This window comes from Hypomesus transpacificus, chromosome 13 (assembly GCF_021917145.1).
Source record: "Hypomesus transpacificus isolate Combined female chromosome 13, fHypTra1, whole genome shotgun sequence".
In the NCBI taxonomy this organism is placed as follows: Eukaryota; Metazoa; Chordata; class Actinopteri; order Osmeriformes; family Osmeridae; genus Hypomesus; species Hypomesus transpacificus.
The window spans coordinates 13344902-13372860 of NC_061072.1; the positions used below are offsets into that span (position 1 = coordinate 13344902).

The window sequence follows — 27959 nt, forward strand, 5'->3', positions numbered from 1 at the left end:
TTTAGCTTGAAGTTTTACACTCTATTTACAGACACACACAGTACACGCACAATGTTAGCTTTGAATGGAGCCATATTCAGTAGTACGACAAACATGTCTCTGCTTGATCACCTCACTCACTGCTACGGTCCAAGTGACTAATGACATCATCATAAAGTGCCATCTCTGACACATTAGGAGCCCCATATGGAAATTTGACAAATGATTCAGTATTAAGCACACGTGTGAGTGTTCAGTAGGTTAATGCCTCTTTCAAGTCATTCATCAGCAGTCATACACTTAATGCCCAGAGGCACGCTATGTCAAAGGATTTTGTGTGGCAGTCTCTAAGTGGTTGAAATGAAAAGCATGTGTTGATTGGTTCACCCATTGCAATATACACAGACAGTACCCATTCTTAAGATAGCACAATGGAAACACATAATACTAATGTACACAACCATAACAAAACAAGAATTCCCTTCTAAACATCTAAAACGTCCTTTCTGTGCTTCTGTCTCTTCAGGTACGACACTATAACCACCACGGAAGAGACAGAACATGCAAAAAAGATTAGTAAAAGTAACTGGGAATTTCCCTGGGAAAGTAATAGATTCATTTCATTGTTGCAAAACCAACCACATGGCATGGTACCTACAGCATTTCATGCTTTGCCTCACTCCCAGACAAGATAAACATTGCACATTCTTCATGGAAATATTTAGCCTTTTTTATATAGAATATATTTAGTGACAGGGGTGAGATTGACATATTAAAGCATACTGAGATCTTATTCTGGAACTCCTTTCTTCTCCTCTTCTCCTCTTCCACTTAAACAGCAGGCAGTACCACAGACAGGCAGGTATAGTTTTCTTTCTTTTTTGTACTCCTTTTTAACCAGAACCTCTTACCAACATCAAATTCCAATAAATATCTGCTCTATACATGAGGACACAGACAGAAGTCTGTCTAAATAAATAACATTCAAAATAATGCAACAATGTAAAAATGACCAGACAGCTAAGTGAGGAGAAAATGTGTGTGTGTGTATATGTGTGTGTTTATATGTGTGTGTGTGTGTGTGTAGATGATCCTGAAAGGGGACTGTGGAATTGGAGTGGCTTTCTTAGGAAGTAGGATGGAGAGGAAGAAGCCTGGCTGTCTGCAGGCAGGCAGAGCATAGCGAGTGGGAGAGAGATATGGTGTGTATGCGTGTGAGTGTGCGGGCAGGCGGCCTCTAGAAGCCCAAGGCGTTCCCGTTGACCTCCCCCACGTTGCAGAGGGAGAGGGGGCCGCGTGGGGCAGGCAGGGCAGGGTCCGTCAGGGAGGGCATACGGATGTTGGGGGGCTCCATGGCGTTCGCCCTCACCGTGATGTGGTCCCAGCCACCCTGCAGGGAGAGGGAAGGGGGGTCAACATCCTGCCAGACCAATCCAGTACCTCAGCTGAACTAACTTTATGACAGAAGAAAAGAAATGAAAAGGAGAGAGATAGGAAAGAGAGAAAGAGAGCGAAAAAGAAACGAGAAAGAGAGAGAAATGAGAGAAACAAAGAGGAGAGGAAGTTCTCCTCACCCCGATGCCGTAGTCCCAGGACTGGCCCTTTGGCTCTGTCGGCTGCACCCCAAGACGATGACACACAGTCCTACAGCTCAGGCTGTGGCTGCCCTGCACCTTGTCTGCTATGATCCACACCTGCATCCACACACACACACACACACACACACAACCACACACAGAACACCTCTAGATTCTTGATCCACTTCTCAAAGTCTGTGGTATAAAACCTTGTTTTTATATATGCCTGGGTTTAAAGTCAGCTTGGCCCCAGGTTCTGACGGTGTCCTACCTGGTCCAGGGGGCCCACAGAGACCTTGCGGACGTTGTTGGAGATGTGTTCCCATGACGATCCCTGGGGATAGCTGGGGGTCACGCCTTGTCTGTACCACAGGTTGCCTGGAAGCAGGAAGCACAGGTCATTCACGGGCAGTCAGGACCATACCTCCTCTCACAGTACCAGGCACTGTGAAATGGTTCAAACTGCACTGCATCTATCAAATGTTGACAATATTACAGCCAGTTTCCCAGACATGTAAGCATAGTTCTACATTAAAGTAAATATTCTATGAAGATCATCATTGAAAAAAGTTGTCGGTCTGGGACTAGGCTTAATCCATGTCTAGGAAATTAAGTCATAACGTTTAGGAGCATGAACCAGCTACAGGGTGGATCATGTCTCAAAAAGGAGCGCAGAGAAAGGTTGTCATGAATGCCATACCGTTCTCATCCACGGTGTAGACCGAGGTCCTTCCTACAGACACCTGCTTCAGCTTCTGCTTGGCTGGAGAGGGGATGTGGTACCAGCATTCACCTGCAGGGAGAGACGTAAACAACATTTCAATACTCCACAAGGCAGTAATATTCTTTTACACCGATTAGTAAGCATCTGTGACACTGACCAAGAATGCATGTAATCACATAACATTTTCAACAACAACTCAGATTCAGTTTGGACTCAGTTTGTTTCCAATCAGAGACATTGGGGAGATTCTCAAAGGTTCTATGACCTGCAGGGTTCTGCACGGATACAGATCCCCGGTAGAATGTGGAGCCCTCTCTGCCAATGGCCCACACCTGGTGGGCACCACCAATAGAGATGGACTTGAAGGGCTGGTCCGTGCCAACGTGTAGCCATGATGACCCCTGGAGAAGAGCACAGTCGTGTTATGGGTGCAGCCCCCAGAGACAGAAGTGTTTATGTGAACATTTGGAAGGAAAGTGTGAGGAGAGAGTGAATGGAAATGTGTGTGTGTGTCAGTTTGTGTGTGTGTGTCAGTGTGTGTGTGTGTGTCAGTGTGTGTGTTGAACTCACAGCAGGCGTGAGTGCGGTGACCCCCAGCCTACAGAGCACGTCCCCCTTGTTGCTGATGGCCCAGAGGGGCACCTGCTCCAGGCCGCTGCTGCCACCGCACGGGATCAAGCTCACGTCAATCAGCGGGATGGGAGGGACTTCCTGCCAGGGCCCTGTGGTGGTCAGCTTACACTTCCTGTGGACACAACACAGCATGGTTGTGATGCCTGACAAAATTATATATATATATATATATATATATATATATATATATATATATATATATGTGCTTTAATATTGATATTAAATGAATCCATTTGGATTGTAGTCAAGTATTGGGGGTAAGAAAACGAGAGTTCTGCCACTACAGGCTACACTGCTTCTCCTCAGGGAGCAGCTGCTACAGCAGCCTGTAGCAGCTGAGTCAGCAGACTGTCAGACCATGGCTAAACAAACACTGCCTGCAGAGGGGAGCAGCTATGCTTTCGATGTTGTGTTCAACATTACCTGTAGGGGGCAATAGGTTGTTATTATTAAGTGGTACACTACCTGGCCCACCGCCTGCGACGAACAAAGTCCTTCAAGGTCTTGTGGCCATGGTATGAACTGAAGGAACAGACAGAAGAAAATACATTAGAAACACCTTTGCACTGAACAAAGAATGGATCTTACCTTCAAAGAGTGGGAGGTTTGGAGACAGTTAATAATCGCTCACGTTGGGAAATCAGCAGCATATTGCCATCCCTCTTTATCTGTCCCTCCTGACACACTGTAGTCGATGGACCAATCTGACACCTGGTTGGATGACGGAGGTCAGAGGGGGAGGGGTCAAAACAAACCAACCAAAAGCTTTATTTACATTATGTATGAAAGCACCCGGGCACCGATAACGCAATCTCTATTGACCTGTCCTGGACACTGGCTTCTACCCTAACCCCCACCAGCTGGACTCAGCGTGTCAGCAGTGCGTACCCATGTCCAGTGTGGGGAGGGGGGCTTGGTGTTTGCCTTGGTGCACTCCTGCAGTCCTGATGCGTCGCTCCACATGTAGCGGTCTGTCGGCAACCCCCTGAAACCCACCAGGTGACATCCAGTATACTTCCTGTTTGTCTCTTAAAACGAGTGAATATCATCCAGTGCTCCACTAACCAGAGGTTTCCAGGGCTGTGGTTCTAGTAAAGCAGTTTACAGCACCATGTGGTGAACAGTAGGTGGCGCTGGTGTACTCTGTACCTGTTGGTGTATCCAGTAACAGGGTTCCACCTCTGATTCTCATAGATGTAAACACTCTTCACATCCGTCTGGGTGTAGATGTTATCTGTGCTGCTTGGCAGACCTGTGGACAAGTCAAGACACGGAGTATCGTCACCACCCTCCTCACACTACTGTCCTACTGAATGTACATTTACATTACAGATGAAGTCATTTTGAACAACCAAATATGTCTTTGAGCAGCTTTTATACTGTATTCTGAACCAGGTATTCCTGTATGTACCCAGAGACTCTCAGTGTTGTGGGTAATGTAGTCGTACCCTGAAAGATGCCCCCTCCGTAACCGCCAGTGTAGACCCAGGCTGTATGGTCGTAGCCCACACCCCAGACCACGCCCAGGCTATTCCCCTCCACCAATCGCAGGTGACCGCCCACCTGTCGCCAGAACCTGGGGAACATAACCACAAGGCACCCACATCACAATCCCAGGACAATAAATAAACTATTTTACTTCCTCTCAGTTCACCAATTTCTTTCTAACAGAAGGTGGAAAAAGCAACAGATCTGCTATTTAAAATAAAAAGAATACAGATAAACACCATCTGTTTTTGGACATTTAAGTAACGAATTCTGTTTCTACACCAGCGTCTTACATCTGGTCGCAGGGTGTGGGGTATGGAGAGGCCTCCAGGCCAGCAGAGGGCTCGCTCACAAAGATGTCCCCTTTACAAGTGACTGACCAGATGGCCTGGTGGGAGGGGGGGCCCTGGAGTCCCCGGGAGTCACAGCAGGACACGCTTAGCAGGGCCAGCTGAAAAATGAGGGGGGTGTGGGGGTCAAGATTTAGTGATTCATTACTAGACTGATTCCCACTGTATTCATGAGCTCCTTGATGGACTGAGTACCCAGTCATGCATCTCCAGCTCGGTGGCGGCTGCCAGTCTGATGGGCCAGCGCTGCTTGGTCCTCTCCGCTGTGTAGATGGCAAAGGTGTGCTTGGCATCGTTCAGCACTGGCACCAGGATCGTCACCTCGTTGATAAACGCGTGGAGGTACTTGGTGCGGGAGGAGGGAGGGAGAAGGTGGGGCGTTTGAATGAAGAAGAAGAACTCTGGAGTTGATACAACAGGGGCTGCTGCCCACCCCCCCCCCCCCCACCCCCCTCCTGCCCCTCCTCACACTCCCTCTCTCCCCATACCGTTCCCTATCATCCGCCCCCTCTCTTTTCACCTTCTTCTCCTCGTTGAAGTTGTAGTAGATGAAGAGGATGCCGTCCTTGTTAACCTCGGGCCCGGAGAACTGCTCCAGGGCGAACCTGACGTCCACCCACTTGTAAGGCTTCCAGTCCCGCCACCACTGCATGGTGCCCTTCTTCACCCACACAGACTGGAGGGTTGTGGGGGGGGGGGACAAAGACAAACAGAGACAAGTCAGATGACAGCCAGCCAAAAGAACAGAACACATGAAGACACTTCAGTTTCCTGTTAGCTAGCCAGGGTATGGCCTGTTGTGTTGGCTGGCTCGAGTCTGGAGTCTCTGCTACCTGCTCGATGGCCTGTTCATAGTGTTGGAAGTTGTCCATCTCCCTCTTGGACCTCTCGCTAAGCTGCTCGAAGATCTGTTTCCTCCAGGCGGCCGTCTGGGCCGGGCTGATGGACAAACTCATAGCCTGCACCGACGCAGCCAACGCTGTGGGGCGGAGAGGGCACAAAACCTTATTCCAACACGCGAGCAGAACCTGAGATATGTCATCGATACCTGAGAGCCTGGGCGGTATTACAAATGCCTGTGTACAACTAGGAGTTTCTCTCCTTGTGTGACTCACTAGTGGAGGAGTTGAACCAGTGAGGCTGGGAGTGCCCATCCACAGAGCAGCCTCCTCCACTGACCCAGGCCCAGAGAGGGTGCTCGTCCGCCCCATAAGGCTCCTCCAGAGCCAGGCTGTAGGTAGCCACCGAGGAGAGGCTGCAGGTCTCTGCCCCGTCACCCCCACAACCCCTGGTGTCCACGGTCAGGTGGCTCTGAGCCTCCTCGAGGTCCACGTTGCTCCACTGAGGGTCCATAAGGCCTCTGGGCTGGCTGGGGGAGAGCACCAGGGCAGGGGGGAAGGCGGCTTGGCTCTCCCCAGGAACAAGCTCCTCCTCAAGGATGGCCGGGCCGGCCGAGGCCCCTTCCCTCTTGACCTCGCGGTCCGAAACCAACTCAGAGATGAAGCTGTCGCTGGTTACTTTGGGGATACGGGGCTTGGGGACGTCTAAGGGGGGGTCAAGGGGAGGGGAGAGGGGCTCTGGGGTTGGGCAGGTGACGATGCAGCCACCAACCTCGGTGACCCCCCTTTCTGAGTCGGAGTCAGCATCACTCATCATCGACTGAGCCCGCACCTCTCCACTGAAGAAACAGCCAGCACTGCATGGGAATGAGTTGGTGTCAATGCCATTGGCAGTCAGACCCTATTTCTGAGTATGCGTGTGTGAGTGTGTGTCTATGTGTGTGTGTCTAAGTGTGTCTGTATGTATGTGTGTGTGTGTGCACCTGTGCAGGCTGGATGCACTAGCGCTGGAGTGGGAGCGGTCTCCATCTCGGGGGACGTTCACGGCCTTCCAGGCCTTTCCGCTCAGTTCACTGGCGGTCACGCCCTGACGGTAGTACACTGCCCGGTCCTCACAGCCAATACCCCACACCTGCACACATACACACTCAGTGTGTGAGTGATTACCCACACCTAGACACAGCAACACACAGTAGTAGTGAAAGTGCAAAAATACAGTAGAAAGACTATTTTTGTTTCGGAAACATTCACTTCCTAAACACTTGAACAGAACAGGAAGTGAAGGTACGGGCTGGAAATGGGGGACAGGGAGAGGGAGGGGGGGGGTGTCCTACGATGCACTGGCCTCTGACCTGGTCGTTGAGGCCCACGTTGATCATGACCATTTCCCCCACCATGCCGATCCAGCCGGAGCCACAGGGATTGTGGGAGTTCACCCCTCGCCTGAACCACACCTGGGAGAGAGAGGAAGAGAGACTGCTAAGATAGATACTGGCCACAGAACAAAAATAAAAGAGAGGTTATCCTGCAGATACATGACTAATTCAGTCATCAAGCAATTTGGCAATTCACTGATTTCATAAACCAGTTGGCTTTTGAAAAACAGTTGGTTCCCTATTCTTAAAAAATCCCCGATCAACACTGAATCCTGTAAGGTTCAAGAGTTGTTTGTACAGTATGAATAGACTGCTGCCTTCTCCCACCTTGTTGTCCTTGGTGATGGCCCAGACAACGTTCACCCCCACTGCAACGTGGATGGCTCCTACCTCTGGACTGGGGGAGTCTACCACCACCCAGGAGGAACCTGGCACAGGTGTGTGTGTGTTTGTGTGAATGTTAGGAGGGGTTTGGGGAACAAAAACAGGCAGGATATTGAACAATAAAAACCAATAGCAACTTATTCTACGCTTATTTGTAGCAAAAGAACACACACAAACACACACACACGCACACACAGACACACGCAGTGTCCAGACCTTGGGGGCAGTCTCTGGTGATGCCCTCCCTGACCAGTAGCTGTCCTTCCCAGAGCACGGCCCACACCAGGTCTACAGGCCCACAGCTGATCTGGACCACCTCCCCAGGGAGAGTTACCTCCTCCCAGCTGGTGCCCTCAGGGCTGTGGTGCTGAATCCCCTCCCGGAACCACACCTGCACACAAAGGCGATGAGGTGGGTGGTACTTGTTAACACAGGAGGACAATAGAGAATTTCGTGTTTTGTGTGTTACGTGTGTGTTTGTATTTGCTTGTGCGTGTGTGCATGTACATGTGAGCCAGTGTGTGAGCTGGTGTACTACCTTGCCCTGCAGAGAGACAGCCCACAGAGACAGTCTTCCTCTGGGCTCCTCGCTGATCTCCCATCCCCCACAGCTGATGTCATTAAAGGGGTCTGGCAGCTGGAATGACTGTGATGGTATCTGTCATCACGCACACACAAACACACACACACACACACACACACACACACAGAGGTAAACACAAAGAACACAAAGAGAGCAGACATACTGTGCTCAGACAGTGTCAACGGGTACTACTCAGACGTGGACAAACACACACACACAGTTCTTTACCCACCTTGGCCCAGCTGTCCCTGGACTTGTACCTCCGGTAGCGAATCCATCGCCTGCGACGGACACATGAGTTCCACTTCTTATCTCTGGTATAGGTGGCAGGGAAGTCCATGGCATAGGTCCAACCCTGCACAGACAGACATGGAGACAGACATGGAGACAGACATGGAGACAGACGTGGAGACAGACGTGGAGACAGACATGGAGACAGACGTGGAGACAGACATGGAGACAGACATGGAGACAGACATGGAGACAGACATGGAGACAGACATGGAGACAGACAGACCTCTTGGGATGAGTGGATACTCATACATTGAGAAAGAAACTAGGGTAAGAGGGGAGTTAGGGAGATAGAGGAGAGCAAATGTAGAAATATTGAGTGAAAACAGAGTGGGGAGAGCGAGAGAGAGATAAAGATATTTGAAAGAGATGGAGGATCAGGAAGAACAGACACTCACCTCTTTCTCGGTGGGCTCTCCTCCAAAGTTCTCGTCAATGTACCAATCACCTTCCCATTCCCAGTTGGCCAATGGGAGCTTGAAGCTGTCCAGCGGTTGGTTCTCAAGACCTGTGACATCACTCCACTGCCAGCGGTCACTTGGCAACAGGCGGTCAGAGAATCCATCCACAGGATTCCATCGCTTGTAGTGAGACACACACACACACACACACACACACACACACACACACACACACACACACGGTTGTGTAAACTGGTCCTCCTAGTTTTATTTAAAGTCAATGCTGTGTACCACTACCTGAAGTATGTGTGAGTTTTTCCGTGTGGCAGTGTGTGTGCATGCTAGTTCTGGCCCTACTTGGTTTTCGTAGGTGTCTTCCTGATAGCGAATGGGTAGGTCGCTGGCGTGGACATTCAGGTAGATGTGGTGGTCACAGGCAATCCCCCAGCAGCACTGCTGCACTGCAGTCACCCTCTTAAACTCCAGCTGGGCATCCCTGCACTGCTCCCACTGCTGCCCGCCTGTCGACAGGCTGTACACACACCCGTACACATCCACCGCCCACAGCAGGGAGGGAGGCATGGCTGGGCCTGGGGCAGAGGGGCAACCACAAGCAATCAAACCAAACTGACTGGGTGTTGGATTGTTCTGGAAGTGAAACAGTTGATTGACACACAGTAACACCTGTTACACTGGGGTAGTGTAGAGTGGTTACAGTGGGGTAGGACTGTGGGTTTGTAGGCTAGGTCTAATATGGAAACACTTTTTCTATAAACGGGTATTTCTTGTAGGTTGCACATGGTTACCAACAAAGTAGGTCTGGTTTCTGAGTGTTTCTGAGTGGATGCACTTTATGATACTTGCCCTTCCATATTTTGACTTTGTAACACTTGTTCTCAAATAGTTGTAGAATGCGGATTTTGCATCAATATTATGAATCGTAAAGTAAACTGAATCACTTACGTTTCATAGACCTTTAACATGTGTTCTAAATAAACGTCTTAATCCATAGCTTATAGCAGTTGTAGCTTTCAACTGTAACAAAATGTTTACAACATAGACTATTGCACTGTCAATCACAACATAATTGCGTACCACAATACGGGAGGGATGCTGGCGTAGCATCCAGTCACAAGCAATCAATAAACGACATCCTGAGAATGCTGACAGCAACACATGTCAGTCGATTCAGAGAAAAAGAGATCGAATTCGACACTGTCGTGATTTGTAAATATAAATGCATACATTATATATGGTCAGTCACGATGTAGGCGATATCATTATCAATAGTCCCTTCCTACAGATGACCTTTGAAAATGAGTTAGCTTTCGTTTATAAAATGTTAGCCTACTCCACAACTAGCCTCTCTGCAAAGGTATTATCTTTGGTGTTTATGCTACAGGAATTAGTCGGCTTGAGGTTTGTATCCCTGCAAACAAGAACTAGAAAGGGTAGGCTAAGTAAGCTACAAGCTGCTAAGCGGTTGCTCAGGAATACTCACCGTGTGCTGACGATCATAAACCGTGTGCCAGTGTTGGTTCTTCACGCCGATTCATTCAGCAGTGGTTCAATAGACAGTGAAACCATGATGATGTGATGCTGTCATTCACTATCTATTTACAGTGCGATCTTTCTCTAATCCTAAACAGGAAGTCGTGGTACCCCTTGCTTTCTGATTGGATGCCTGCGTGTTTGCTTACCAGTCGAGTCTTGCGCCAAACTGTGCTGTGATGCCTGTATCGTCCATTGCGGGTCACTATTGGCTCATGTTGAATGTAAAAGTGATTTGGGAAGTTGACGCATAAATGAGCCAGCTTTTAAAATAATACACTTTATATAGTCTTGAAAACTGTGTGGTGAAACATAATTTTACTGTGAGGAAAGGAAAGGAAAAGGAAATGGATCACAGCTATTTCCCCCAACAGTTTAAAATGTGTGCACACTTGAGGGCATGTGAAACCTCACCATGGCAATGTTGGTACATTTGGACTCCGTGACAACACACGACAGTAAGTGAACAGATACACAGTTCTCTGTTTCCTTTATGTCCTTTTCGACTGTGTGTGATACATTTTCTTAATGTAGCTTAAATGAAGACAAATAATACCTATATTTCGTACTGTACATTACAGTATCTACCAGTAGTAAGGGACATTTGTGATTTTCAACAGTTAATACACAAGCAGTTAAGCTTAGCATAGGAAGCTTAGCAGAGGAATAAAATGACACCCCACTTTCACAATTGTAAAAACATCCAGAAGTCATTACATATTTAGAGCTTGTAGTAATCGGTCAATGCTTCGCCCATCCATGGCACCTGTAACTCATCTAAAAGTTTATGGCAAATGAAATTAAAACACAACATACAAATGACTATCCATGTCTAGTCTTCGATTTAACTCTCATTACACATTTGTGTGTATGTGTGTGAGTGTGTATGTCATGTTTTGTTTTAAAACCTCAAGGAATCATCTTAAAATATATATAAATAATGTCCCTATCAAAAAACTGTCATGACAATGTAGACTGGACTACAGCCACCCAGTATGGCTCCTCAAACAGTCCATTTAAACCAAACATGTCTCTCTCCCTTCATTCCCACAACTAGCGTACACTGTATATATCTATATATATATATATATCTGGACAGAACGAACAAACAGGCAAACAATCGTCATCGCTGTCGAGTCAGGAAGGTAGTCTGGATGCTAGTCTGCTCCAGCACTAATCATACCACCACCACCCCAGTCACTTAATAATCATCATCATCATGAGTCCATGACTTCAGGAATTAGTTTGGATCAGTCAATTCACCAATTGTTTTCTTTTGACAACCAGAGAGTGACGTGGATGGTTCGTGCTGGAACAGGCTGGCATGCAAGGCTAGCAGGACATTGGTTGAGATGGGGGGCTTAAGGAGAGTTTGGTGTGTTTATCTTCGTCATCATCTGATCAGACGATGGGTGCTGATCTGTCGTTGGTGACGGTGGGCCTCAGCCTGACTGTGGCAAACGGGTTCCCGCCTCTGGGAAACAGAAGAAAAACACAACAATATCACACAATGTTCATCTTCCTGAACCATATGATGAAGTCATCCAGTCCTTTTCATGCCAATATCAACATTCACCGTGTCATCATCAGGTACTCACCCCAGAAAGGGAGCCTTCCCTATCCCATTGGGTAGGATCATCTGTAAGCAGAACCAAATAAAACGTTTTCTTTAGCTGTAGAACACACACTTACACGCATGTGCAGATTCACACTTGTACACAAACACACACACTCACAAAGAGTGGAGGTAGTCTCAAGTCAGACAGGTTTCAGAAGAAAGTCAACTACACGCATTGCTAGAACTCCCCTTTCCTGCATGCTAGAGTAGCTCTGACATGTACAGAGTGTACCATGACCTCATAGAGAGTGTCGGGAATCTAGAAGATCTAGAATTGCCAGAACACACACCTACACACTCAAACATACACACACACAAAAATATACATAAGTCAGAATGAAAATGAAAAGAATGAAAAGTTCATCACAGACATGCAGAGATGAAACACACTTAAAGACCAGTGAGTCAATTACTTAGTGGTTAAAACACTTTCAGATATCCTTACAGCCATTATCACAAACACTATTGTACACCACAAGGGGGCAGACAGGGCCCAGATGAATGGTCAGGGTCCATCTCAGGAAGGGTTAGAATGCAGGCAGGGCTACGCACAGCAAGCTGTAGCAGAATCCATCGTGGCTTATTGCCCTGATTGCAAACCTGGAGAGCAAAGTCACCTCACAGAAGTCACACAACCGTGGGCTGGAGAGGGGAGGGGGGAGGTGTGTGTGGCGGAGGGGAGTCCTTCTCTAGGATAGCCCTTAGGCAGCAGATCCAGCAGCACACGGAGAGGAGGAGAGGAGGGGAAGGGTGAGGAAAGGAGAAGAATGAGGAGAGGAGGGGGTCACACGAGGAGATTAGAGTAGAGGAGAGTGGAGGAGAGTAAAGTATAGAGGAGGATAGGAGAGTAGGGGAGAGGGGATAGGAGAGGAGGAGAAGAAAGTGGAGTGGAGGAGAGTGGAGAAGAGAGAAGATTAGAGGAGAGTGGAGAGTGCCAGATCCTGCCATCCATTATTACTTCCCTCTCAAATCAGCTGACAGAGCAGGTCCTAACTGAAGCCCTGTAGTGTATATACTCTCCTGTCCTCTAGTCCTCCCTCACTTCCTTCTTCATTCTTGCAGTCGTGGCAAAACCAGGCAGGTAACATTTTTTAAATGTCCTAAATTGTTATACTTTCTATTTGAGGCTTTCTTTCCCCCTTCTCCCTCCCCCTTACTCTCCCCTCCCTGCAGCCTCCTCTGACAGGTGACTGGTGTAGTTCAGGTGTAAATGTTGAAGTGTGGTGTTTCTGGGGCAGTTCTGACCGTGTTGTCAGGCGAGGGTGAGGAGGGGATGCTGAGGCTGCCCTGCGTGTCATCGCTGTAGTCAGGAGGTGGCAGCAACACATTCTCCTCCTCCTCCTGTTCCAGCAGACTGCCCTCGCTCTGACTCCGCACTGGGGTCCCCAAACTACTGCTGGGCACAAACACACACGCTCGATGACACAAACCTACATCTACATCTCCAACGTTCTTACAAATGTACAGTCGGTAGAGCCAGAACGAGGGTTAAGTGATTGTGTTTACCTGTTGGAGAACGCTGGCTCACTGTAAGGCCTGCAGTAAGATGAGGGGAACCAGCCGCGCCTGAGAGCACAACACACATCACAACGTAAGACCAACACCACAGCCACAAAGCTCTCACTGTTCTGACCAAGCACGGAACCAAGGTACATTTTCAACTATCTAATTGCATCGACTGGAATTGGAACCTAACTGGAATTGGAAAACAATGTTGACTTAAATCGTTGTTCTCAAGCCAAGGCAGATGAAGCAAGAAAGAGAAATGTAAAGTGTTGGATGTGTTGCTTAGTAACAGCCAATCCCCGTTTGATTAAATCCTCTATTTGACCAAACTGCCATTGATAACTTCAAATGAAAGGCAATGTCAGTCTCCAGAAGCAATGATAATGGCTGGCAGGAGGAGACAGAGGATATATATTTTTGTCTATTTGTCTCCAAGCAGAAATGACAAAGACCTTCTCCTAACCTCCCAGATAAAAACACTGCCTCTGATCCCTTCGCTTGCTGTAGAGCCAGGGGCTGGAATAATGGGCGAGCGCAGCTGAGAGTTACTTGCCATCTCTCCTTAATAGCATGCACAAAAAAGGTACTGAGCTGACATCAAAGGCGGCTTCCAGCAATTAGGCTGACCATGTCTTTTTCCAGCAATAAGACCAACCCATGTCTTCTAAAATGGTTCTCCCCAAGCTGCCCAGACATATCTGGTTGAACAATAACATCAGGGATGTCAGACCCGACATTTCAGGGTAGTGCCACATCTGCTACGGCACATTTGGCAGAGACTGAGGCTGTGTATGCATCAGAAATAAATATCACTGTACAGAGGTGTTCAGTGTCTACGTGTGTGTGTTAGTGTGTGACCGAGTAGGTGTGTGAGTGAGTGAGTGAATGAGTGAGTGAGTGAGTGTGGAGGGGGGTGGGAATAGCAGGTGATTCAGCCATATTCCTCTTTCTTCCTCCCCTCACTGACAAACTCAATATCTGGTCCTGCCTCGTCGTAGTCGTCCCTCATCCCACCCCAGAGCGCCCCAGCCCGGTCCTGCATCCCAGAGTAGCACCACAGCGCAGCAGCGTGGCTCCCAGCAGACTCAGGTCCTGTTAGGCTGGCTGGTTGGGGAGCGGCGCCAGGGCGAACGTACCCTGACAGTGCGACAGAGACGGGGGAAAAGGCAGGGCCCTGCATTCCTGTCATAGTCTTACCGCTTCTGCGGCGCTTCCAGAAACAGAGGAATGTGAACATGCCACCGCAAAAAGCCACTGCCATGTGTGGGGCACGACAAATGGCAGGTGTCTTGGGAAAGTACTTGTTCTCATTACGAGGGAGCCACTGTATCAACGGAATGAACGGCCATTTTGTGACTTGACTGCATTGCCATTGAAGGTGCTAGCAAACCTCATAGATCCTCCAGTTTTGGATTGTGAGTGCTGTTCTTGTCATCATAGTCTCAACACTTTCAAAGGCCCTGCTGTATGATTCAGTAGCATGTCATTTGACCTTCATATTGACATATGACTTGATAAGACTTGCTACTCAGTGAGCACCTGGTTCCTGGGCTGGGCTCCTTTAGTTAACCACAAGACTTCCTCCTTAGCCTTTCAGGAACAGATCAAGGCAAACACCCTGGTCATATTTGGTACTTTTTTCCAACCGAGCACTTAAATCCTTCACAACCCCTGACTAATGGTGTGGCCTCTATGAACACAGGCTTGTGATTGTGAACTCACTGTCTGGTCTTCTCCAGCTCTCCGTACAGCCAGCCGTCCTTCTCCTCCTGGATGAGCAGCGTGATGATGTCACCTTCGTCGAAGCTGAGCAGTGTGGTGTTGTTCCCGGCCATGTGGGGGAAGATGGTTCGCACCTTGGACTTCCTCCCCAGGTTCAGGCCTGACGACAGGGACACCGACAGGGACACCGACCGGGACAGGCTGTCCCCGTCTTCAGAGCTGCCCTGGTCTGGACACACACACACACAATGGGTTACATACAGTCTCTGATACAACTACAACATGCATTGGCAGGTGCCTTGTCCCCAGTAGGTAGTCAGATAAGCCTATATTAGAGTCTAGGTGTGTTCATTAGACTTCAGTACAGAAAGCTAAGCAGCTCCTCAAGGTACAAGAAGATCTGGACGGGTTTGCTGCAACGTACCTGTGTTCTGGTCGTAAGAGGCGGACCTCATGGGGGACCTGGGGGGGTCCGGGTGGAACATGTTGGCCAGAGGGCTGATTTGGGCCTTGAGCTGGGGAGCCGGAGGGGGGACCATTGTCTCCAGGTTGTTCTAAGAGGAACATGAGAAAACAGAAGCTAACATTCCCCAACTGCCAGGCTCCATGGTAACATTTGTCTTTGTGAGTCAGAACACAACACATGCTTCCAGCGAAGAGCCCGATTGGTCTCTGATGTCACATCCTGTGATGTCGCGTCAGACACTCACGCTGTTGTAGTGCTCCAGGCGTGGCGAGGGTTGGGGGGTGGTGGCGACAGGCGTGCGAAGCCCCTCGATCATGGTCATCACCGTGTCGGGGACCTTGGTGGCATCGCTGCACTTCTCCTGCCAGCTGGGCAGCTTCTCCGCCAAGATCTCCTTAGCCTGCCGATGACAGACGCACCACACTCAGAACTCAAGAGCTTCTTGACCATTCATAACTCCATCGCCAGCTGCCCTCCCTCCCTTTGCTGCCCTCCCTCCCCCCTGCTGCCCTCCCTCCCCCTGCTTCCCTCCCCCCTGCTGCCCTCTCTCCCCCTTGCTGCCCTCCCTCCCCCTGCTTCCCTCCCCCCTGCTGCCCTCCCTCCCCCTGTTCTCCCTCCATCCCCTATTCCCCTTCCCTCCCCACCTCTCCCCTCTCTCTCCCCACCCCTCCTCTGCCCCTCTCCCTCACCTTCTCGTGGAAGGCGGCGGTCTGGTAGGAGAACATGCAGTGCTTGTCCACCAGGAAGCAGAAGCGCCTCTTCTCCTCCAGCAGGGCCTCCTTGCAGCCGTCGGCGATGAACGACTGCATGTCCATCTGACGGGTCGTGACCGTCTCCAGGCACTGAGGGCCACATTCAGGGGTCAAAGGTCAGGGGAGTCCAAACCGTTCTCATCATGTCAAATGTGGATTTGTCACATTTGTATTCGCCCTAACGTTAAGCAGGACTACGCGGGGTGCGATAGATATGTGTACTGCTCCAGGGGGAGAGCTTTACAGCAACACAACTCAATGAGCTGTCAGGTTTTATGTACAGCGCCGACAGTGAAACCTCAGAACCATCGTCAATATGCTTGCGAACTCCAGTCACGTTCCTGTCTCCGCTACTGAAGACTAGAGCTAATGAGCCTCCTAATCATCGTCCCTGCAGTGACTAAACCCCCCCACCCCCCCGAACGAATGCTGTTCCTGTGCCTGGATATATTGGAACCTCTATCATGCCAGCCTGTCACTTTAACCAGTCACTTTATACAATAAGTTGACTGAAATGCACATCTTTCCAGCGAGGGGCTCAGAGAGGCAGTCACAAAGAGAGGACCTCTTTAAAACATCCCCCCCCACCACCACCACCACCACCTCCCCCTCCCCTTATCTCTCCACTCTCCCGTTCCCGGGTTGCCATGGTGACAGTGAAAGCGGGTTTGTCTCTGGGGTTCTGGTTTCCTGGTGGTGTCACAGACCCTCATCTAATGTCTGTTCCATTCTCTCTCTTTCTTTCTATCCCTTCATCCCCCCCTAAGATGGGCCCACACAGGCTCAAGCACGGAGCTCAAAAGAGAGAGTGTGACAGAGAAAGACAGCGATAAAGAAGAGACCAATAGCAAGATAAAGGAGAGAGACTAAGATACAGATAAAAAGAGAAAGAATTTGCTCACGTGTGTATGCCTCAGTGAAGCTGAGGTAATATCAACATTATAGAGCGCTGTGCAGTTGGACAATCAAATCTCCTCACCTTCCTTCTGTGGTGTTATATTTGTTATATTTGTTTGTAAAACCCTAGAGTATGGGGGGTTCCAGTCCATTCCACCAGCCAGTTTCACAGTGATACGAGATCTTATTGCTATCTCTATTGCCTTTCAGGTGTAAAGATAATGTAAGCACTGATACCAGGGTATGTGACAGACATAAACAGCCACGCAAGAGTATTGGGTAACGTGGACAATTAAACATTTAAGTTCATGAACTGACAGCAGTCAACATAGGACTATGAAACCAATTAATAAAGCAGATCTGCCAGAGAAGCAAGAAACAGCTCTCACACGTGAGTGCAAACACACACACACACGCACACACACACTTCATCAATAACCCATCTTGTTGTTCTGATGGAAGTGTTTGTGTGTCAGAAGGACAATTAGTGAACAAGCTGACTTCATCCTCAAGCCTCACCATCTGGGCGGATCCCCAATACACCAGCTTAGCACTCTGAGGACACGATGTGCTGTGAAACCCCCACACCTCTCCACAGCATCCCACCGTAAACCACCAAGTCTAGGTCACCAGTCACCACTCATTCCACCTGCTTCTGGCCTCACCTCGTTCTCCTTGATCTGGTACTTGCTGGCGTGCTTGCCTTGGCTCTTCCTGCGAAGCTTCTTCAGGTCTGTCTGCGAGCGGTCTAGCGAGTCCTGCTTTGACTTGTGCTCTGATTGGTACCGCTTGTAGGTGGCCTGGGCCAGAAGAACAGGGTCAAAGCAGAACCGGGTCAAACACTCCCCTGATACGGCCACATGCCTGGGGTGCGCTTCATTTACTTCACCATGCATGCCAGTGCCGTTTATTCATACTTACGGTCATGTACTTCACGTCCATGTCTGTCTTCTTCTCCAGCTCAACGATGATTTCCTTGTGGAACCTCTTGAACTGGAAAAACAGTAGAATGAGGACATCATGGATGCAGTTCTGCAGGTGGTTGCAGATCGATACAGGAAGTACAATGGACTGGCGATGACCTGGCGATAAGACTGAAGAGGAATGCTGTAGAGATGATGACTTTCCAAGTAGGACAAATTCCTGCAGGAGGCCTGCTTATCTCCTGCTCTGAGTTAAAGATTGACTACTTTCCCCCCTTATAGATAAAACAGAATCAACATAGCTGGCAGATCAAGAGCCCTCATATCATCAAGTGGTGACAACACAGGCCTTTTAAATAGCCTGGATGCCAAGGCTCTGGAAAGTGTGCTTTTTAACTGCACTTAACAAACAGACTGTATCTTCAAGAGCCGGAGCTGTGAGGTTGGGTTGGTCCAGGTCAAAGGTGAGACGTCAGCCTGTCGTGCAGACATGTGTGTCATCCTGACATACTTATGTTGCTGTTGCCAATGGTCACTCCTAAGGCTTAACAGCAAGTATTCTGAGTCTGACAGATAATAGCTTTGCTCTTCCTCCTCCTCCTTTTCCTCCTCCTCCTCCTCCTCCTCCTCCTCTTCTCCTGTTCTTGTCAAACTCCGCTACCCTTTCACTTTGAGAAAGAGCACTCAGAAAGACGACAGGTAGGAGATTTGAGGTGAGGAGAGAGCAGAGCAGAGGGAGAGGAGAGCAGAGGAGAGAGGAGAAGGTACTTACGTTCTCCTCCATTTCCAGGTGAACCTTCCTGTGAACCTCAGAGATATCCATAAGAACCACACCTACAGGTACAAGACACAAACACACACACGATCACATACCTGAGTTGACAAAGTTTATTATATCATTACAGACAAATGTTTAGCACTTGTACTGTAGGTGGTTGTGGAAATCCAGAAACAGGCAATGAGAAGTGTTTTCATCTAGATCAATGTGCAACCGAGGTATGGATGGAAAGTGGCCATACAGATGATCACAGACAAACAGACACAGAACAATCCCCATAGACACACAATGAGAGCAGCCTGGCACTGCGGACAATGGAGGACCATACTAGACCAGCAGGACAATAGGAGCTGACCAGATACCCGTCCAGCCACAGACACAATGGAGTTGGATCTAGAGGTTCTGGTCTGGTCAGGACAGTAAAGGTGAGTGTATTCTGGTCGGCGCCAGGTGTGGGTTTGATTTAGACTGTGATGTGAGGATGACACAGCAAGATAGATGACATCAGCCATGAGCTTGGCTGGTTGGTTTACATCATTTGAATGTGTAATAAATACATAAAGGAGGGGGAACCTAGGACATCACCTGTGTCAACATATACCTTCCACAAACACAACAACAAGTATTCACCTGAAAATCCCCTCATTTCAGGAGGCAACACCACAACTGGGCTTGGGCGCATGACAAACTCTCTCAGACACACACTCAAGTCGACCCACAACCTCGGAACTCACACATACAATACTGAGCCAGCCCCAGCCCCAGCCCCAGCCCCAGCCCCCAGGTCCAGCCCCAGGTCCAGCCCCAGCCCCAGGTCCAGCCCCAGGTTCAGCCCCAGGTCCAGCCCCAGCCCCAGCCCCAGCCCCAGCCCCAGGTCCAGCCCCAGGTCCAGCCCCAGGTCCAGCCCCAGCCCCAGCCCCAGCCCCAGCCCCAGCCCCAGCCCCAGCCCCCAGGTCCAGGTCCATCCCCAGCCCCAGCCCCCAGGTCCAGCCCCAGGTCCAGCCCCAGCCCCAGCCCCAGCCCCCAGGTCCAGCCCCAGGTCCAGCCCCAGGTCCAGCCCCTGGATCAGCATGGCTGTGCATAGGGCATTGTAAGCATCCACAGCTACAACAACATTGCCCTCTGAAGGTCACCAGAACACCCTAGTAAATGCTGCCTTTGTACTCTGGGTGGGGTGGCAGTGGGGCGGAGGCAGGGGAGCTCAGGACAGGGGGACCAGCTGTTTGTACAGCAGCAAAAACAGCATGAGCTGGGGAGGTAGGCTGGCACTGAGGCAGGGGTAGAGGCTGAGACTAGGCCTGGAGTGGAGGCAGGAGAGGCCTGGGATCAGGGCAAGGGGAAGGGTTAAGTTTGACTATGTTTAGAGCTTGTGGGCTGGGCCTGGGAGTGAAGATGTGTCTGGGAAGGAGAAGGATTCATGCATTACCACTCCTTGGAGTCATGCAGACAGAGCATTGTGTAAAGACAACACACCCTGTATTAGGACAAGGTCTCTGTATCCACCTCACATGGAATGATTCATCCTCTTCAGATTGCAATTTGTGTGTAGCTGGTAATCTTCCACTCATCACCCATCCCTCTCTCTCTCTTTCTCTCAGTTCATTCCCTTTGTCTCTTTATCTCATCCCCCTCATCTCTTCTTTGGGCCTCCTTGTCTCTGAGCTGAGCCAAACAGACAGATCACAACTACTAGTTTGACCTGTGATCCTCTAATCCCACATATGACCCCCAGGTCTCCTCTGCCTGGCTGTCTGGGAAGGCCCAAGCTCTGAAATGAGAACTCTGATACAGCAATCTGTCTCATCTATGGCCCTATGGGACCAGCCAATCACAAACACACACACACACATCTGCATGTTACATAAGAACAGATTTTAAACAACGTCAACCACAGTCGGAGCCAAGAGGAACTTAACGTTGGATTGAGCAGCTTGGTCATTCATTTGAGACAGAATACACACTGTATCTAATCTGTGGCTTGGGCAGATTACTTCTATATTTACCCTGGAGGGAGAAGGCCTCGCACAATGAGAGCTGACAAAACATGTCAAGTGCATATCACAGTCCACTTCACCTACCAAGGGCTCTTGTTCATCCCTCTTGAATCCTGGGCTGTAGTTCTAGAACTTGATCGCCTTAGTTCTCAAACACTAGGTTTGGTTTTACAGCACCATTAGACCCCAATGATCATAACCACGAAACTCTACAGTCATAATCATCCAGCTTTTTTATCGGTATGTCGATAAGACAGAGAACAACAACAGACATTCTCTACAGGTGATTTATGATGTATGACTAATGCCATGTGCGTGTGCCCTCTGGCAGCCTAACACACGTCATCATCCTCGATGGTGTTTCTGGAAGACAGGATAAGGAAACACCAGACCAGAAATCAGAGCTGATTTGTTATGTCCACGTGATCAATAGTCCAGGGTTTGGGCTCCATGTGATCAATCTTTTCTCCCGACCAGAGACTGAGGAAATATCGGCAACACCTATTTGAGTCATGATGACAGGCAAACAGTGACAGCCAGACAATCTGGAGGCCAAACATTCCTATGACAGGTGGGGAGAGAGGGGGAGGGGGGGGGTGGGGGAGGTGGGGGGGTGGGGGGGGGGGGGGTTGTTGGGAGATTACCATGGAGAAATCCATCCCCAACGTCCTTGTGATGTGATTCACATCCACGAAACTCCCATAGACTGGATCATTTGTTGCTATAACAAGGTGGTGACTGGGACAGGCATCCCTGATCAAGGAGCAGCAGAACTTTAACATGTGTAAACTCCATCGTGCATATAAACCCATGATATCAAACAGCCCTGTGTTTAATGATTGATGAAGTGTTAGGGCCAGTAGGGTCAAGTGTGAAATGTCTTGGGAAGGGGAGGGAGGTAGGGGGAAGACAGGGGCGAGGGGGAAGACAAGGCGGGGATTTGGGAGTATGACTAAAACCATGAGGTCATATTTCATAACATGTATTGAATTGATCCATCACTCCATCCATCCATCGATTTCCATTTCCTTATTCAAATAAGTAACTTATCTGAATGTCAGGTTGTTGAACCATGAATAAGAAATCAATGATCTGAAACTAACAGTAGGTGTTCCACCAACCAGCTCACTCAGTCAGTTAGTCAAGAAGGAGGGTGGATAAGTGTGTTTTCTACATTTTCAGACAGGACTAGATGTTTCTGCTCTGACCACAACACATTTTTAGACAGTAAGTGTGAGACAGGAGTGGGAGAGAGAGGGAGAGACAGACAGAGAGAGAGAGGGGGAGAGACAGAGGGAGAGAGAGAGAGAAAAGAGACGGTGGTTTCAGAGTAAGAGAAAGCAAGGTATCGGTCAAGGAGGGTAAGACTAAGTGTGCGTGTGCATGTTTCTGGGCTCGCTCCCAATGTTGACACGTGTCCACTTTTGTTGACGTACTCTGACAGATAGTTAGGCAGCACAGTGGGATGTTTCCACCGGGAAACTCCAGAGGGGGACTCACAGAGAACAAACACCAACATTAACACAACTTACTGCTACTGCTTCATGTTTGTGTACACAGCAAATGAACTATGAAGACTTCTTGGCCACTTGGCTAGACTTCCGTCACTACTGCACACTAAAGTGTATGTTGTCAGCTAGACTGAGGAAACTCCTATCAAACCACTAGGGGGATAAACAGCATCTGCTGAGGTTGGACCTTTAACAAACCTCAAGTTCCCCTCCGTAGAATGTTATCCTTCTAACAAATGGTTGCCGTCAAATAAACGAGGTCAGTCTAGGACACTGTTGAGAAAAATGTTAAGTCGTCTCCTGAGACACTCAAACAATCCTGAGACGGTCAAACAGTCGAGTGGACACTGTTTACCTTTCTTTACTCCCAGTGACAGCAGGGGTTCAATATTAAAAAAATATGTGTTTCAGCCTGCAGGTTTGATAAACAGCCCAAAGAAAAGGTGGAAGGGCGGGGGGCTCTCTCTTTCTTTTAATCTTTCTTTCTTTCGTCAGCAACACTCCAGCTCTGCTTTGTGCTGTGCCCAGTCCACTGCCTTGCCCTTAAAACACAGGGCAAACTCAGTCCCTGTGTGTGTTTTTGTGTGTGTGTGTGTGGGGGGGACACTCGTGACTGGCAAATACACAGTGTGACCTTCTGCTGGGAAATTATAATGTGAACTAGAAATGAATGGTCTGTAGACCATGGCTTGAGTGGCAGCTGTCCAGTGTACTGTATGTACAGTGAGTTCATTTGAGATACATAGGCATGTGTCTCTATGGGGTCATGTGTGCATGCATGCATGTATAGTCCCCCTCCACACACCCTTCCTGGCCAACAACATGATGAAAGATGCTTGTTATTTAACATCCAGGTATTTTCCATGACACTGAATGACAGGAAGGAGACTGGCTGGCAGTCTCTCTCTCTCTCTCTCTCTGTCTCTCTCTCTCTGTTCTCAACAACAAGACAGCTCTAATGTTTGCTATTAGAGAAAAAATAAAAACGATGTTAGTGCCTGCTAAAAAAGACCATGTAATTTTGTCAGTTGCATTCTTACACCTCTGGGAGTCATGTAGGCGTGTGGTGAGAGTGGAGCGAGGAGGTAACCTCTGAAAGTAACATTATCGAGTCACCTCTCTCTATCTGAGGGACCTCGGTAGGTTTCAGTGATAAGACAATTGTTCCATGTTCAGTACCACTGTGTGTTTCTCAAAGTCACAGAACAAAAGCCAGAGGTCCAAGCCAACGGTCTCCAGGGAGGTCCGAGCAGCAGCACTCCACTGAAAACACAGCAGGTCTTTACCAGACCTGGTGGGAACCCGAAGTAGTTGCTGTCGCCCACCCAGAGCTTTCCTTTGTAAAATGAATCAGGACAAAACTCTGGCCTGTACATAGCGGACTTGGGTGTGGTGAGACGCCCATTATGTCTTGGCATTGAGGAAGCCTGTCAGAGGTACACAAGCAGTTATGAAACCCAAGAAGGGTGTGGCATGACGTTCAGGAACGAGGAAGAGTGTGTGAGTGCTGCAACACCTGCTATTGTACCGGGAATATCATATCCCTTTTGATTAGGTGACATGCGCTAACCTCAGGTCACACCACACCGCTCACCCAGGGGACACTTCTTCACGTCACCTCGGTGCACTTAGGCTGGCATGGCAGAGGGCGGGGGTGGGAGGCTGGGCCTGCTTCTGCCAACATAGGAATGGATTTGATCAATGGCACTTGGGTTTAATGGAGTCATGGGAATGGAGTCAAGAGTGTGGAAGTGGGAACAGGTCTGATTGATGACCGTACTGACAGTCCCCGAGATGAGAGGACATGGAGGTGGAGGCTGTTATTGCTTGCTTGAACATGTTGAAACGAATCCCCCGGCACTTCTGAATCAAATAAGGAGTCAGATTCAAAAACCTGGGGAGTCAAGTTCATGAAGGCTTGGAAAATCGTGTGTCCTTAGATCTCATTTTAACAACCGAACTCGCTCTACTCAGACCTTTCTAAAAGGGTTTAGGGGGGGTGTTTAGAGAGGGGGAGATGGGGGGTGGAGGACTGAAATGGTGGGAAATAGTTGTCTCTGTCTGTCTTATTTGTTCTGTGTATTTGCTGCCTGTCTCAGAGCGATGCCTAAGAGAATTCACACCATCTCTCAGCTGTGGTCTGCTCTGGACAGGCAGGACAGGAACAGATACACTCTGACAGATATAAAGCTACTACAATCAACGTTTCTCTGACAGACATATTTGTTATTCCATTCCACAACTGATGATTTGTGATGCTTTGATTGTCAATCTCAGTGAACTGAGCGAGTCTTTACATTGCAGCAGTTTACACATGTGCATCGCCACACGCACACACACACACACACGCACACTCACACACACACCTCCGGCAGGGATAGAGGGTAGGGTAAGACGCTCTGACATCAGAGAAAAAAAGATTGTAGTTTGTAAATATTACTCGTGCATGTCCGTGAAACCATCTCTCTATTTATTCCCCTTTTCACTTCATTTCTCTCCCTGTCTTCGTTCTGTCTTCCACTTTCTCTGGATTTACTTTTCTTTTGTCCATGTCCACCCCCCGCCCCATCTCACTCTCTCCATGTCCAGTTCCTGGCTCTGTGCACATACATCAGAGCCGTTCACCTAGGTGCCCTGTCGCCGATGACAGAGGTTACGTCAGAGCAGAGGAGGCTGGCTGATGGGCCATAGCAGCCGCGGACAGAGACCCAGAGAAGTGGGTCACCTGTTCAGCCCACAGCACTCTAACGCAGCAGGCTGGTGGCCTCCTCGGAAGGCAATAGCAACTTGTAGGAATAATGACAGCATGGGGCGAGAGAGATTGACCGAGGGTGGGTGAGAGGGAGGTGGAGAGATGGAGAGAAATAGGGAAGGTGATAGTTGAAAAGACTGAGAGATGGAAGAATGTAGAACTGAAGAAAAGGAGGGATGTAGGGATGGAAAGATGACTCTAATGGGAAGATGGAGAGGTAGAGAGACGAAAATGAGAGCTACAGCAACAGAGCTACCGCTATAATCACGTATTGTATTGAAGGACTTGACTGTAGTAAATATCAAGGGAAATTGATTTTTCTTCCATCGTCAAGTGTTATTTGTATGACAATGAGACACATTCATGCACATCTTCTTTGCCTCAGTAAAGGTACATTTGACAGGTCGGAGACATTCCGGCTTCTGTGCCAGTTCTCCTGGTTGAAACAGCCCAGTCTGGGCCTCACCTCCAGTGTCTCACTTCAGACTCCTATGGCACTCACACATGTGGACTCACAGTCAGGGTGTGCCACCTGTCAACTCACCCAGTTCTCTGGACACAGGAGACACGGCGGCAGTCTCCCCTATCTTAGACACAGCGTCAAAGTAGGTCTTCCCAGCCAGAGTCATCGCTGTTGGGGAGACAGGCAGGACAGTGATCAGACAGACAGACAGACAGACAGACAGACAGACAGACAGACAGACAGACAGACAGACAGACAGACAGACAGACAGACAGACAGACAGACAGACAGACAGACAGACAGACAGACAGACAGACAGACAGAAACACATCTGAATACAGACAATGACACAAAGTCTGAATAAACAGATCACTATTTGTTATTTCCTGAAAGTAAAATGTATCGACACCTATCAATGCCCTTTAGTTTGTTACATAAGTCAAAATAAAATCATTGACAGACAATACAGCTGTTGTTGTAGAACATGCAGACGGAATGCTTGTGTTTACCTGCCACAGATTTCTCGTAGTTTTTCCCCAGATTAACCAGATTCCTCAGGCCAGGGTTGAACTGCTCCATCACATTCTAGAACAGAGAAGGAGAGGGGCGTGGACGTGAGGTGGGGGGTGGGGGTTCAGTTCATGCCTTTGCACTTGAGTCTGTGAACTAGGCTGCTTATTACCAAAGTAACAACTGTCACTGTTCCACTAGCAAATTTCAATGCACTTGCCAGCAACACATGAATACTTTTATAATTTAATATTTGAAAAAACGTTTTGTTGCTGCGTGAGGGAAGCTCTAATTTTGTAAGGTTTAGCGTACTAAGAAAATATGGCGTGTGCTTGTTTTGAAGTTCCTACATATTGTATAAATATCACCCTGCCGTAATGATACTTTTAATCATTAACACGGACCTTCACATATTACTGAGAGGGCGAAGTCCCAAACGACCATCTACTATGGTAAACCTAATCTGCCCATTGAAATTCTTCCACAATACAGCGTTGTGGACTCCCTCAATGTCTCTATTCCCCAGACACACCCTCAATAGAACAATCAACAGACAAGTTGCCAAAGCCGTATGCACCCTTCTGAAAGAAGAGAGAAACGGTAGTAGGAACAGGTTCCTTCACTTCTAGGTATATGAATCTTTGGCAGTTGTCTAGGGCCATTAACTCAAACGTATTATTTCAAGACACTTTCGGCCTGCCAGCACAGGTGTGGCGCAGGCAGACAAGCATCGCGAACTGATCATCTGCAAATGATTGGATGACGTTGTTGGGTTTCAGGTACTGGTCCTTTAACTTACAAAAGGGGGATGTGAAGAGGTTTCACCACAAATGTAGCCTATCAACCTTCACTTGCGCCTGTATACAGGTAAACAGTCCAAATAGCGAGTTTATGTTTATCTTATAATGACAAGGTGTGTTTATGTCTCGTCAAAACAAGAACCTTCTCAATAATTAAGCTTTCCCCAACACAAATTGACATCGAGGAGAAGCTTAATGTCTGTAAAATGTACTAAAAGTTTATTAAAAACTTGGAGGATTTACTCATTTCTGGATTACATCGGCAAGTGTTATAGGGGGATTGTCAAAATGTTATAGGGGGATCGGGTTAAAAATGTCATATCTATATATTCACCCCAGCCACTTACCTTATATGTACTTTCGGTCAGTTTATTCACATCGTCTGGGTCTCGAGACATGTTTGCAAGAGTGTCTTATAAATAACTCAAAGAAATAAAAACGTCTGAACGGTTTCGTTCCAGTCTTTTAAATCTATAGTAATAATGACGGCTGTCGGCTACAAGTCCTCGCCTTTTGAATCTTTTGAATGCTTTTTAATCCAGGAAAATTCCGGATGTCTTGTAAATAGCGCCACGCATTTGGATAAGCAAAAGAAGAACTCGCCAGTGGTGGCCAACGGTGCATGGAGCTTTACCGCTGACTGAAACCACTATCAAACTTTCAACGCGCATCTGTGTGTACACCCTATGTATTCTGCGTGCTTGTGCTTGTAGGGGCGGGAGACCGAAAAGGGGGACCTTGACGTCACAGTCGTTGCAGTGCTTTCCGTGATGGATGCGTCATGTATAAATGTGTTTGAGCAATTGGAGGCCCGAAGATAAGACTTTACAACATGCAGCTATTCTTTGACTTAATTTTCCTTTCAAAACTTTTTTAATTGTTACGGACAACTTCGTTGCTGTAAAAATTAAGCCAACTACTCAGCTGGTCTAAAACCGTTTACATGTTGAAATAAGAGGTTTTCTTTTCATCCAAGTAATATATTTGTAAGCTATTTTACCTGCATTTTTGTGTTGGAGATGGATTCTCTCTGATGTAATTAACTATAGGATTAAAGTGCATAACTGTGATTTACTGAACATACTATCCGT

At 48.4% G+C, this 27959-nt stretch overlaps 2 protein-coding genes across 5 annotated transcripts; both read right to left on the reverse strand.

Annotated features, from left to right (window-relative positions):
* Nucleotides 1–1208: 1208 nt before the first annotated feature.
* Nucleotides 1209–10304, reverse strand: tecpr1a (tectonin beta-propeller repeat containing 1a). The gene is made up of 25 exons (XM_047032480.1): nt 10127–10304; nt 8983–9215; nt 8623–8805; nt 8166–8288; nt 7889–8008; nt 7567–7741; nt 7294–7394; nt 6943–7044; nt 6574–6722; nt 5867–6447; nt 5585–5730; nt 5272–5427; nt 4947–5096; nt 4695–4852; nt 4362–4489; nt 4063–4165; nt 3802–3898; nt 3545–3624; nt 3379–3435; nt 2851–3025; nt 2546–2681; nt 2257–2349; nt 1828–1934; nt 1554–1673; nt 1209–1369 (listed from the first exon to the last, which is right to left on the reverse strand). Exons 2-25 carry the CDS (start codon nt 9205–9207, stop codon nt 1217–1219), a joined length of 3618 nt encoding a protein of 1205 aa, XP_046888436.1. The 5' UTR covers nt 9208–9215; nt 10127–10304; the 3' UTR covers nt 1209–1216.
* Nucleotides 10305–10472: 168 nt separating this feature from the next.
* baiap2l1a (BAR/IMD domain containing adaptor protein 2 like 1a) lies at nt 10473–27843 on the reverse strand. 4 transcript variants are annotated; one of them, XM_047032354.1, is made up of 15 exons: nt 27216–27843; nt 26068–26143; nt 25640–25726; nt 18833–18894; nt 18059–18130; nt 17803–17937; nt 16178–16330; nt 15733–15888; nt 15447–15576; nt 15023–15251; nt 13301–13360; nt 13040–13190; nt 12412–12494; nt 11775–11815; nt 11606–11650 (listed from the first exon to the last, which is right to left on the reverse strand). In XM_047032354.1, the coding sequence occupies exons 1-14, from the start codon at nt 27264–27266 to the stop codon at nt 11812–11814; spliced, it is 1449 nt and encodes a 482-aa protein (XP_046888310.1). In that variant the 5' UTR covers nt 27267–27843; the 3' UTR covers nt 11606–11650; nt 11775–11811. The 4 variants fall into 4 exon arrangements, 3 of the variants coding, with proteins under 3 accessions (XP_046888308.1, XP_046888309.1, XP_046888310.1); XR_006956949.1 differs by having other exon boundaries at nt 11609–11650; nt 12395–12494; XM_047032352.1 differs by lacking the exon at nt 12412–12494 and having other exon boundaries at nt 10473–11650; nt 27216–27829.
* Between the last annotated feature and the right edge of the window lie 116 nt (nt 27844–27959).

Coding starts and splice junctions, on each gene's coding strand:
- tecpr1a (XM_047032480.1), bottom strand. CDS start 9,207: ATGCCTCCCTCCCTGCTGTGGGCGGTGGATGTGTACGGGTGTGTGTAC. Junction 7,742..7,888: donor CTGTCTCTCTGCAGGGCAAG/GTAGTACACCAG, acceptor CTTTGTGTGCAG/GTGTGGTTCCGGGAGGGGAT. Junction 2,682..2,850: donor TCACCGCACTCACGCCTGCT/GTGAGTTCAACA, acceptor GCTCTTCTCCAG/GGGTCATCATGGCTACACGT.
- baiap2l1a (XM_047032352.1), bottom strand. CDS start 27,266: ATGTCTCGAGACCCAGACGATGTGAATAAACTGACCGAAAGTACATAT. Junction 16,331..17,802: donor ACCAGATCAAGGAGAACGAG/GTGAGGCCAGAA, acceptor TGTGGCCCTCAG/TGCCTGGAGACGGTCACGAC. Junction 15,252..15,446: donor CTCTTACGACCAGAACACAG/GTACGTTGCAGC, acceptor GTGTGTGTCCAG/ACCAGGGCAGCTCTGAAGAC.